The following is a 12,860-nucleotide window of genomic DNA, read 5'->3' as shown; positions in this document are numbered from 1 at the left end:
CTCGCACGCTTTTGTGTTCTGACCAAATTTATCAACCTTAGATATACGTCTCAAGAACAGATTGAATGGAAACTTTACAAGATACTATATAAATAAATGTTTTAAAGTCCATTATAATTTATATTTAATCCATGAAACCCAATTTGCAAATTTTGAATGCTATCTTGAGATAATTTATTTTCCAGCAAATGGCCCAATTCAACCAAGCAATGAAAAACTAAAAAAATTTAGACTGGGTGAAATATTAAGAATTTATGTACATTAAATATAAGTGACATGAATTTGACTTCTCCCATTTAAGTAATGAATGGGAATCCCCAAAACACTTCTTTACTTCCGTGTACGCCTCTTGCAACTTTTTTTCTCTCCGTAAATCGACATATTGAAACATGCCTACTTTATTCACTCTATCTTTGGGGAAGGTATTACGTTATATAATTTACACTTACATATATAGAGATTTTCGTCGTGAACTCCAATCCAAGGTAATTAATTTACTGGAGCTCCAAAACACTATGAAATTAAACCGTCATATATTTGGGAAGTTACCCACCAATAATTATTTAATAAACTTAGAGAGAAACATATGTTTTTAAGGCCCAGTTGCTTACACAGCTTGATGAATGGGCTTAGTAAGCCGTGGAGGATTTATTATTGTAATATTAAACTCAAATCATTTGTCTTAAACTATAATTTGAAGTTGCAAATCTTTGAGTACCTACATAATTATATTCGATTTTATAGCTTTATCTTCGAGTTAGTTAGTTTAGCTACTCATTTGTAGACCTTAGGCAAAGTCAGTTGAAAAAAAAGCGAATGGATGACGTTTGACGCTTCTCCCTACTCTTGTTTTTTTTTTTTTTGTAGTTCAACTTCATTTATATGGTATTATGATCAACCCTTCAATCAAACAGGGCCAATCCGAATCAATTTGGCCCCCTATGCAAAATATTAGCCAAAAATATGTATATTCAATATTATACTGTTACACAAATCTGAATATACTAACTGCATTAGACATTAATGCCAATGAAAATATAAAGCTAAAAATCCTCTCACACGGCAAGCCCACCCACCCCCTTCTCCACCCTAAAGTCTTGCATTAATTTTCTCTAACAATAAATAGTAATAATAAAAACAGAACCCACCTGTCTGGAGATGTTGATACTATAGACAAACTAGGACCACTTAGGGAATATCAGAGATGAACTCACAGGAGAAATTTAGAACCTCTTTAAAAAATCGTAAAGTATGTAATTAAAAACCAAACAGAGGCCTCTCCAAATAAAAATCCGCCCGAAAGTAAAAAAAATGAAACACGACTGGGTCTTTAAAGACCAACTAAACCCTAGTTTCATGGGTGCAACTTGGTCCAACTACTTATAATGTTGGAAAAATTAAGCTCGGCCCAAAAGTTGGGCTAGATTCGGGATCACTTTTTTTTTTTTTTTTTTTTTTTCACACGCATTATGGTACCCCTGAATGAACCGAATACGTAGTATTTGCCAATTTTGTCTATGCTACGGGTCAACCTTTCCACTAAATAAGGTAACTCAAAAAAAAATTGTCGGTTCAGCTATTTTATAAAGGAGGGAGGCTGTTGATATAAATTGGAGGTTGCCTTGAATTAAAGTAATGCCTCTATTTTGAGGATATTAAAAAAAAAACAATTTGAAGAAATTTGACACCATTTTATAGAAATTGAAGGTATCATTTTAGGACCCCTAGGATTGTCTGTTATGCTTTTAGTAAGCTACACCCTTGAGGCTCATTTTTATGTATTATCAAACAAAAAGGGATCTACATATTAATGAGTATTTTTTAAGGTTGTACTTTTTATAATAGATAAATATTAAATGAATAAATAAAAATTCAAAAATGAACGATTGAACGGAAAAAGAGTAAATGGGTACAAGCCTGATTTCATATGCTTTAAATGAATACCTTTTGTTCTTAAACCGATAAAAAACTGAATTTTTATTCATACCCATACAAATTTTTGTATTAGGTATTACAAAAAAAAAACATTTAAAATATCTCAAATAAAACAATTATGAGTAAAAGAAAAATTAAAGTCATGGCCTTGCATTTTTTCTTTGGCTCAAGTACTTTTAACGCTAAAACAGGGCCTGGATTCAGTTTAAGATACTTAAACATAGGGATTTCATTTATCATTGTTTTCTACTATAAAAGAAGATCAATTTAATTTATATTAATTCCTGCGTTGAGTGTACGATGGCGGGCGATATGTATTCTCTTATATTTGTAAGATTTATATTTATTACGTCAGAAAATCGGGCGTGTTCTCAAGTTTCTTTTTCATGCTAACATTGTTTCTGATAAGTAGGACTGGGCAAAAAGTAAAGATAAATAATATCTGAATAATGAATTCCCGTCTACTTTTGGTATATTTATGTTGTTCAATGCTTAACAAGACAATAATATATATCTTCAAATATTATTTTCCAATATTTTCCCGGGAATAATGCTAATATAAATGTTGATGCTTATCCTTTCTATAGCAGTAGATGAAAATCAAAAGGCAACAGAGGCCTTTCAATGCATCATCTTCACTTCTGTTGGCGATATAAACTAAATATCAACATAAATAACGAATTATGATCTAGTTGTCAGTTTATTTTTTCCCATGAGCGTTTCATGTTAAGAAGACATAATATCCCTAATTGTTAATACATATAATTGATTTCTTTACTATAATGATTGTTTTTTATTATAAAACTATGCCTAATATTAAGATAATGGTGGAGATCCCTATCTAAAGAAAATTGAAAAATATTCACAAATGAGTACATGCAGTTGTGAAACGTTACAACTACAAAGCAACAAATAGTAATAGTTGTCTACTGTGTTATATTCATAAACCTACTTTTTTTCATACCTACAAGGGTAATTAATGAAAATAAAATGTAATTACCTTTATATAGTGCCAGGCCCAGTTTGCAAGTAGTAAATCTTACATTTTGAGTTGGATTCTTTGTAATCTTAGAGCAAAATACAAGTACGGTCCAGCGTTTTCCACACATATATGACGTCATTAAAATTAGGTTGCTTACTTCAGCCCAATTATAAAAGTCGTTAGTGAAACACCTTTATTATCTACTAGCATGGTTATAAGTGTCTTAAAGTAGAATTGAGATTTGAAATTAGAGTAATTCCAACCCTTTTTCGGAATTGGTAATCTGGGGAATGAATATTATTTTCCTCAGCTGATATAATTATGATTAAACTTCTGAGTGTACGAGAGTAAACCTGAGGATTTGTTGTAGAGTTATAATTGTAACCCTATAGCCCCCACTAATATTCAAATTCCAAAAAAATTAATTCTTCAAAAAAAAAAATCATTTTTTTTTCTAAAAATTTAATTTTCTATGAATAGCTATGAATTTTGGAAGTTTTATTGTAATCATTTTAGTACGCTCATTTTTCACAACTTTCGACGTGTCAAAACGTTGAATTGATGGATATTCCGCCATACAACCCTGACTTGGCACCCAATGACTTATTTTTATTCGGTACATCAAGAAAAAAGATGCGTGGCCAACGATTTTGGTTGCCAGAAAATGCAGTTGAAGCATTCAAAAACCATGTTTTGGAGGTGTCTCAACTCATCGGAGTGGAAAAATTGCTTCGGAAATTGGTTTGAACGCATGTAAAATTGTAGATCTAAATCTTGCTGGAGAATAGTTTGAAAAACAATAAAATCATTTTTGATAATCAATATTCGCATTTTCATTATTCGGCCAGAAATGTATATAGCAGCCTACGTATACGTTATAATACTTTAATTTATAAATTTACTAGTAATTAATTTTTTTTTTTAAACCATTTATTGCTACACTTCATATAAAACATACAATCAGTACGGGCACATGTCAAAATAACTTTAACTTTTGGTGCAATAGTTTGCCGGATTAGGTATCCAACTGCAGTCCGTTCTGAAGGTATTCTAGGGATGAGGCATTTGTTTAGCCAGCCCCGATATTAGAATTCATTAAAAAAAAATAGAGAGGCTGGAGGCGGAATGTTTAAATGTACTAGTAATCTACTACTATGGATCAAGTGATCATCATAAGTTTCATAAGTAAAGGGTTCCAGTGGCACATAGCCCTGGGAGGAAAATCTAGGGGGTAAAAGAACGGGATGTATGTGTCTTGTTCCCATATCCAATGTCGGGTATAACATTTAGTTATATTTAACTTTAAAAAGTTGTTTTATTGCACAAAAAATAACTAAAAGAGTTTTGCAAGTTAATAATTTAAAGCTTATAGTACATATTTATAAAAAATTTGTTTGACTGGGAGAGTATTATAAAATGCTTCTAAACACAGGTCTATGATACATTGTTTCTGGAGCTTATGAATTCATAATGATAAAATAGAAATAGGAAAGGCAATTTTTAAATATTAATATTTACCTATCTTTTTGGAGGAGAACTGTTTTATGCTTTCACAAGTTTCAAAACTGCCATTAAATTATAATTAAACGAAAACCTTCTTCTGTTTTAGGTATCCAAGGATGTCCGCCGGATCATATTTTGAGGAGGGCTTGGTTCTTGGAATTTTTTTGAAAAAAAATCAAATATTACATTTTTGAAAATAAGTATAAAAAATCTATAGCTATAACTACGAAATATCTTAGATCCCTTTAAATTTATTCATAATTACCGAAATATGTGTGTGAAGTGTGTATGTCAAAAATTGTACAAAAAATATAATTTAATATTTTATAATAGGCATATACATATATCCCAATTCATTTTTAATTTATATTTCAAATCAAAGGTAATGAGGAATTAAATTGCATATCCGAATTACCTATATGTATGCATATGTTTTAGATTAATCTTGATTACTTAGACATTTTTTGTTATATAGCCTATGGCAACCTGTCTCGACTTATACAGGGGGGGGAAGGTAGTGTAAATCTTACTGTCTCTATAACATTTTCAATTCAAAATAAGAATAGCCAAGTACAAAATAAGAATATTTAAACAAGAGATGTATTGGTGACATAATTTTCATGTCCGTCCAGTCTCGTCCTAAATCTGAACGACATTTTGGACGCAAAAGCTGTCCCATGGCATCGGTGTTATAATGTATTTGCAAGTAACAAATTATGTAATAATTAGAAAAGGGTTACTAGGCATTGCTCGGGCCAAGAGTGGAGCAGGAAATCACATTGTCAATGTTCCATATTATTTCTTCTCAATGTTTACTCCCCTTCAGTGTGGCGAGCATTGTAATTTATAATCATACATGTAAATCCGTAGTGTTTTTTAACCGGCCCGTTAATTTGTAATTGATATTATAAAGAAGGAATTTTCTTTTCCTTAGTAGATGTCATTATTATTTAATTCCTGAGTAGTGAACATCCTTTCCTAAATATATTCAATTATATTCAAAACCTGATGGAACGTTCGTGGAGACGGAGAATACCCCTGAGGATTTGTTGCAGAGTTATAATTGCAAGTCCTTGTTGGACTTAAAGTAGAATTAGGGATTAAAATCGGAGTAATTCTAGGAAATGACCTATTTTACATTCTTTTTTCCTTCCTTTCTTGTCACAGCTGATTGTAGCTGATCTAATGACACGTCATGAGTATTATTCTTTCTCTCCTCCAAATTGATAGGGTTACCATGTTGATTTTCGGTTTCTTTTTTTGATATATATGCCCATTCCACACCGGATTAACACCTTTGCATAGGTATAACTAGCAAGAATTCCCGGTGTTGTTTGGGCCAAGGAGGGAGCGGGTAATCCCATTGACAATGTTTCATATTTTTTCTTCTTAATGTTTAGAACCCTTCAGTGCGGGCGAGCATTATAATATATGTATAACCAGCAAAGGATTATCCAGCATTTTTCCGGAACAAAGGGCGGAGCGGGAAATCACAATGACAATGTTTGATGTTATTTCTTCTTAATATTTACTCTCGGTGCGTGTGAGCATTATAAAATAAATATAATTTTATTGTTTTCTTCATTTCTACTACTCAATTCTAATTATTTTATTATGAATATCTAATATATTTTTATCATATATAATTTTATTGTTTCTTTATGTCAAATAAGAAATCCTACAACAGATATTTATAATTTTGTACCACAAATACTATTTACTAAGAAACACGGTATTTTATTTATCATTTCTTCGTTTCTATGGTTGTTGTTTTTTTCTTAAATACATGCATATCTTTATATTCTAAAAAAATGACATTTTCCCATTATTAAAAACGGAAACTTTTTTTTCCTTTTTGATTACAACATTCAGCAGCAAAAGTGGGTTAAGAACAACATATAATTTACTTAATTGAATAATTTCTTCTCATTCCAAATATTGCCTTTTTTTCTTAACTAGCTTCATTTCAACTTGAAAAACGCAATAAAATTTTGTTATTTTTGTCTATTTTAAGATTCAAAGCTTTTTTTTAAGCGCTTCTTGTAGAAGATAGGAATAAAAATATTTCAAAGCCTAATATTAAAAAATTCCAAAACTATTTTTGAAATGTGTTTATGATGTTTATAATCCAAAATATATTTGTTTAAAGTTGAAAATGGATCTTTTTATATTCAGAGGCTCAGAGCTTCTTGAAGAATACCTTTAGAAAGTTATAAAATATCTCATTTGATAGCTGAAAGTCTGAACTTTTTTTTAACACGCAAAATTGTTAAAGGGAATCCTCGGAGCAGACTCCAGCCATGAGCAGTTCAGTGGAGATTTCATTGCAATGAATTTCTTCTTACACATGTACCCTTTTCCGTTGATGAACACCGATCCTAAAGTTGGGATCCCACGCTCAAGAGCAATTTAAATTTTAATTCGACAGTTATTGAGCTTGACTGTGTTCTTTCGCTTTCTTTCTTTCTTTCAATTTATTCCACTTTTCTTCAATTGTTCCTAGCAATGGAACTCAAATATATGGACTTTTCTTATAAGATCGATTCAAAAATGAATTTTATGCTTGAAATATTGCGGTTACCTTACCTCAGATTGACTACTATATAAAGCATTTTTGAGGAGACTTTTATTCAATAAATATCCTGTATCTCAATTTAACTCAATAATTTTTAAGGAACAATTTTTCAAAAAATTTTTTTCGACATGTGACAGATTTTCAAATCAAAACGCTTCCATGAAGGACATTTGATGATGATAATTTTCTTATATATATTGATAAAATTCAAAATTAAAAAGATCATGTAATACCAATTCCTAATTTTTGTCATTAAAATATCCTCTAATGTACTTAAATAATGGGAAATAAATCACATAAATTACAGCAGCATATTTTTAAATATATATAAACGTTCTAACAAAATATCCTTCGGCAAAATTAAGGCGAAATGCTTAAAGGCAAAATGGCCTGAGGCAAAATTGTTTAAGGCAAAACTACCGGACATTTGCTATAAGAAACTCATTTTTGAGTACAGATAGCTGACTGATCTAAGAAATAACAATACAAATGAGCCTACACAATTTATTTATAAAAAACAATATTTGGATAGAATTGTACAAAAAAAATGTAAAAATGAATGAAATCTCGCAAGTATTTAGGTCAATTTACAGTAAAAAAGATGAAAAAATGGGAAGTATTTTAATTCAATAATAATTTTAAAAAATGTAACTTCAAATGAGATTTAGCAAACTAAAGTACTCCCTGGTGGCTCATCACATCTTATTAAATTTGTTTTCAGAAGATGTTCATTTTATTCTTTCATTTTTGTGTGGATAATATCTAAGTATTGAGTAACTACGAGTGGACGTGCTCATAAAAACGGAAAGTAACAGTGATTATTTATGGGGGAGTTATTATTTATATTTTTAAAGCAAAGTTAGTCTGTTTGTCGACCAATAAAAACTTCAGTTACTACTGCTAGTTGTCCAACAAATATGATACTGGACATATGTGGTATTTTTAAGAGGAATTAAGTAGTTAGAAGTGTCATTATATATTATTTAAAACATTTTAAAATTAATTTTTAGTGTAATACTAATAGAAAAGTGGGACTTTATGTATTGAAACTATTTAAAAATATTTCTAAAACCAAAAAAATTTCCTTTGTAAAAATTGTTAAATATTTATTAATTAAAAACTTTTTTTATTTTTAGAGGGCCGCGGACAGACCCCCTGATTCTCAACAGTTATTTCATGTACATGTATATATTATATATTTTGCATGAAAATAGATAAAAATTGCCCTGTCCTAGAACAAATTTCAAACTCCGCCTATGCCCAGTCGGCATTTCTAAATGATATACGTACAGTGAAAGAACATTCATTAGGGACACCATATTTTGATTTTCTAAGCAATTATCATCAGTGTCGATTGTCAGTATTAGAGGTTCATATTTTGAAATAAGTAAAATTTAGATCAGTGTTTCTCAACAAATGTGTCGCGATCCAGAAGTAACTTAAAAAATATTATGAAACTAGTAAAATTTAAGATTTTTTTTAAATTTTTGTTTAATATGTTAGTTTTTTATATGCACTTTTTTGATTTTGATCTTTCATTATTTTAAAAATTACTGTTACTATTTTAAAATCGTCTTAACCCATAAACATAACATTTAATTTACATGTAGCTATAATTTTTGAAAAGTCCCCGGGCTCACAAGATATAAAAAGAGGGGATGTTCGAGCAAAAGGGGCGATGGATAGTGTTGTGTCAGTCCTTATTTATTCGGTCCAGTCCTAGGACCCGTCCTATCAGTCCTCAGAAACAGTCTTTAAGACAGTCATTATTTTTTTTAAATGAAGAAATAAAGATTGACGTCATCAAGGATTGAATCTTATAACAGTTTATGACTTATATACAGGATAACAAATCCTAAATAATAATAACCTTAGCATTTATATAGGAACAAAGGCATGAAAAGTTAAAGAGAAGATAGAAATCACTTTTTATGGTTTAACGTTATCCTGATCAAAGAGAAATAGTGTAATCATTCACAGAAAACTATGTTCAAAAAATAAAAAATCAAATCACGCTCAAACGCCTTCATGACACGCCTTGTTTCATCATGGCAAAGGCATTAATTTGAATCAAACCCAAATACAAGGATTTTGTAGGCCTATTCTATTTAAGTATGTTGTAGTATCATAAATATTATTTAAATATACATATCTAAGATAAAAATCAGACTTCAATCCACTTGATCTAGTTGTATAAAATTAAAAGTGGAATCTTAAAATATGTATACATATTGCGTAAGGGTCTGTAGTTGGTATACATAATCATGCATTATTAACGAAAAAAGGAGGAGAGCTTTAAGTATCTAGGGCTTTAAAAATACACACACATTGAGATTATAGTTACTTGATAGGCGTCCTGAAGTTTGTTACTTAGTAAGAGAAGTTTATTGTTGCTTAACAAAGTTGGCATACGCAGGAACGTAAAAATATAGAAAGACTCGCCTGAAAAGTTTAAAAAAAAAAAAAAATAGGTAAATAACAACAAAATTAAATAAGGTAAGTGAGTATGTGCTGAAAATATCCTTGAGACCTTCGATGTTTTTTGTTGTTATTGTTTCTTCATGTACGTGTGAACATGTTTAGTGACGTGAAATAATCAAATTCGAATAATATATAGATATGGCACAGAAAGTAGCAGTCATTTTATCTGGATGTGGACACCTAGATGGATCTGATGCAGCTGAAGTGTCTCCAATATGTGTTGCACTTAGTAGAGCTGGAATGACTCCGGTTTTCTATGCTCCTTACGTAACAATGACAATGGGAGTGAATCATGTCAATGGAGTAACCTGTGATACTGATAGAAATGTCCTTATTGAATCTGCTAGGCTTGTGAGAGATCCAGTTCAAAATTTGCAGGCAAGAGGCCATCCAGGGTATTTTTTTTACTTAGATTTATTATATGTATCCTTTTTTTTTTATCAAAGTGATGACCTGAAACCTTTAGATTTTTTTTTTTTTTTTAACCCGTACACTGCATTGATTTAATCCTTCTTTTATATAAATAACTAATAAGGATCTCAGTGCTGAAGACGAAGATATAATAGCATTAATTATGCCTGGTGGTAGTGGAGTATTGAATAATTTAAGCAATTTTGCTACGTCGATGAAATCACCTACTGTTCAAGAAGATGTTGTTAGAGTTATTAGTGAATTTAAATCTGCAAATAAGCCAATCGGATGTACTTCTTATGCTAATGTACTTATTTCATTAGTTATTCCAGAAATCGAAATAACATTAGGAGGAGATGGTTAGTACGTTATTCATGACTTCACATAATATGCTTAATTAATGGATAACATTTTTGTGTTGAAATGTTTATATTTTTACAGATGAAGAGGACTACCCTAATACACCACTTCTGATTGATAATTTGACTGCAAGAGGAACTACCATCACATCCACTGAATTTGGAGACATTTGCGTTGATTCAGAGAATAAAATTGCTTCAATTGCTTCCTTCCTATATGTTCCTGCCAAATATGATGAAGTGGCAGATTCAATAAGTCGCTTAGTTGATGAGGTGTTAGATCTAGCCAACCAATAAGTATTAATAGTAAATTTTAATGAAAAAGACTTTAAATTATATAAAATAACTATTGATTTAATTATTCTACTTAATATTACAATAATCATTTTGAAATAGTAACATTTCAACTCCTTCATATTATACATTTTAATGGATGTGAAAGTTACTATAAATTAAGTGTTGTGTTTTAATATTCTTTAATAAAATATAATATGAATCTCTACATATAACCTTAACTTAGAACAATCTAATTTTTTTTAATTTTACATTACTTACTTAAAGTCAAATGATACGGAACAGGTGAACACTTACATGAGATTAAGAATTTAAGGGAAAAATACATTTTTTTTTCTAATTTTATTCAATAATTAGCACATTTTATACTCCAGAACAGAATGTATTTTCATAATTTATAGACAAGACCCAATTTATCATGATTAACAAAAAAAGATATGACTCCTAAATTGCTTCTGGTATACCATGTACATCTTGATAGCTTAATCTACTTCATATTTACGTGTTTGTGTAGAATTTGTACACTCAGAATATTTATCCGTGAGATGGCTCCTAATTTCACCATGGTCAACAAACATTTGAATCATTCGCTGAAAAAGATAATTACATAAGTTAAGAATTCGGCAATCATTTTTTGATATATCTTACTTCCTTATTCCTTTGATATGGCTCATTTCGTTTTAAATGAGTTTCCCAACCAGGAAGTCGAGTATAAAATGGGGCTGGAGTTGGCCTATAGTAGGGCATATGTCCTTCAAATGAGATCTAAGGAAATATCAAATTGGAATATTAGTGTAAACAAACAATATTGAGCCTTACCATTTCAAAATCCAAAATTTCATTTGGGAGAATTTCCGCTTTAGTCCTTACAGAGGATCCCTCTGGTGTTGCGACTAACTAAATTTCATTATAAAAAATAACTTAATGATTTAAAATGTTAAGATATTAAAATAAATTACTCTAGGAAAATTTTCATTTTCTTCACGAAACTCAACTAAATGCAATCTTTTTTCATTTGCCAAGTCCTGGTGGGTCCTTTGACGAATTAACCCGATGAAAAAAGCTTTAACAATATGCTGTGGATTTATACTTCCCTCAATTTTAGCATACAAGTCCTTAATTCCAACAACTTCACATATAGCCTTTATAATTCTTTGAGATTTAATTCCATGGCCAGGTGGCTTTTGTTTAACAAAAATTTTTGTTGCACCAAATCTAGTAAAAAAGTCATGATACACAGTTCTATCCTCGTACCTGGGAATATAAGTGAGCTTTTTGCCAGCTTTATCCACTGCCCTTTGAACAGCATTTACACTTTTATTCAATGCCGGTATCTTGTACAAAGCAAAGCCAGCAAGGCCATCCTTGTTTCCGGTTACAACAAGAGTTGATGAGTTTCTAAACCGGCCATGAAGTTTTGTCATATGTTGAATATATTTACTTTCCAGAATGATACTTTCGAAGTTATCCAGAGGAGTGCCATCTTGAGTAAGTGGTGGTCCAACTTTCTTACCTTGGTTGCTTCCTCCCGTCCAACCTCTTTGAAGAGGCGAAACTCTTTTTCGTTTCCTACCAGAGGTCATCTGCAATCTTTTTTCTTTGAGCTTTTCCTTATATTCACTAAATATGAGGAAGTAAAAATGAGTTATTGAATTTAAAAAAAGGAAGCACAAACGAGAGTAGAAAAAAAAAAGAATTACTCATAAGCCCCTTCCGACATTTCCTTGATTGTATTCTTGGATCTCAGATTTGTATCTGAACTACGTTGAGTTATATCCGAAGTAAGACCCGGCCAATCCATGCCTAATTTTCCATATCCTATCTGTTGATAGACATTCAGATTTTTACGTCGAGGAAGCCCCTTCGCACGTCCTCTTTTTTGTCCTTGGGTAGAAACACTCGTGTTCGTTTTCCATAGAGTATTCTGATCCACTAAAAATGGAAAAACAAAAAAATAACCTCAGAAAAATGCCCTATTCAACTTGTTACGTGTCCGAAAATAGGATTTAGACCGAGTGGTTGTCAAGGAAATTTGGGATATCCATGGGGATTTAGTACCAATCGAAAAAACTCCCCGGATCAAAGCAGCCATTTCGTAAAGATGACGTCAGACGCTATATTTAGTTATTTACTTTATTTGATGACGTCATTACGCATGTACAAATATTATTAATAACAAAATGGGTAAAAATATGTCAATAACTAGCTGAAAATAATGATTACTTATCACTTCCTCATCATGAATTATGAGCGATCATTTAAAGGAAAGATGTTGTATTGGCTTTATAGCGTGATCAATATTAAATAGTAAACAAGGTTT

General features: G+C 30.8%; 2 protein-coding genes across 3 annotated transcripts; one reads left to right on the top strand and one right to left on the bottom strand.

Moving 5' to 3' along the window:
• The first annotated feature begins 9,351 nt into the window (after nucleotides 1-9,351).
• Nucleotides 9,352-10,761, top strand: LOC121117125 (glutamine amidotransferase-like class 1 domain-containing protein 3, mitochondrial). 2 transcript variants are annotated; one of them, XM_071888220.1, is made up of 4 exons: nucleotides 9,352-9,491; nucleotides 9,613-9,854; nucleotides 10,012-10,246; nucleotides 10,329-10,761. In XM_071888220.1, the coding sequence occupies exons 2-4, from the start codon at nucleotides 9,615-9,617 to the stop codon at nucleotides 10,541-10,543; spliced, it is 690 nt and encodes a 229-aa protein (XP_071744321.1). In that variant the 5' UTR covers nucleotides 9,352-9,491; nucleotides 9,613-9,614; the 3' UTR covers nucleotides 10,544-10,761. The 2 variants fall into 2 exon arrangements, with proteins under 2 accessions (XP_071744321.1, XP_071744320.1); XM_071888219.1 differs by lacking the exon at nucleotides 9,352-9,491 and adding an exon at nucleotides 9,514-9,558.
• Nucleotides 10,762-10,863: 102 nt separating this feature from the next.
• On the bottom strand, nucleotides 10,864-12,673 carry LOC121117122 (small ribosomal subunit protein uS5m). The gene is made up of 6 exons (XM_040711425.2): nucleotides 12,530-12,673; nucleotides 12,241-12,472; nucleotides 11,500-12,160; nucleotides 11,360-11,437; nucleotides 11,189-11,305; nucleotides 10,864-11,130 (listed from the first exon to the last, which is right to left on the bottom strand). The coding sequence occupies exons 1-6, from the start codon at nucleotides 12,630-12,632 to the stop codon at nucleotides 11,023-11,025; spliced, it is 1,299 nt and encodes a 432-aa protein (XP_040567359.1). The 5' UTR covers nucleotides 12,633-12,673; the 3' UTR covers nucleotides 10,864-11,022.
• Between the last annotated feature and the right edge of the window lie 187 nt (nucleotides 12,674-12,860).

Source organism: Lepeophtheirus salmonis, chromosome 5, assembly GCF_016086655.4.
Source record: "Lepeophtheirus salmonis chromosome 5, UVic_Lsal_1.4, whole genome shotgun sequence".
Classification (NCBI taxonomy): domain Eukaryota; kingdom Metazoa; phylum Arthropoda; class Copepoda; order Siphonostomatoida; family Caligidae; genus Lepeophtheirus; species Lepeophtheirus salmonis.
This window is presented reverse-complemented; position numbering and strand designations above follow the sequence as displayed.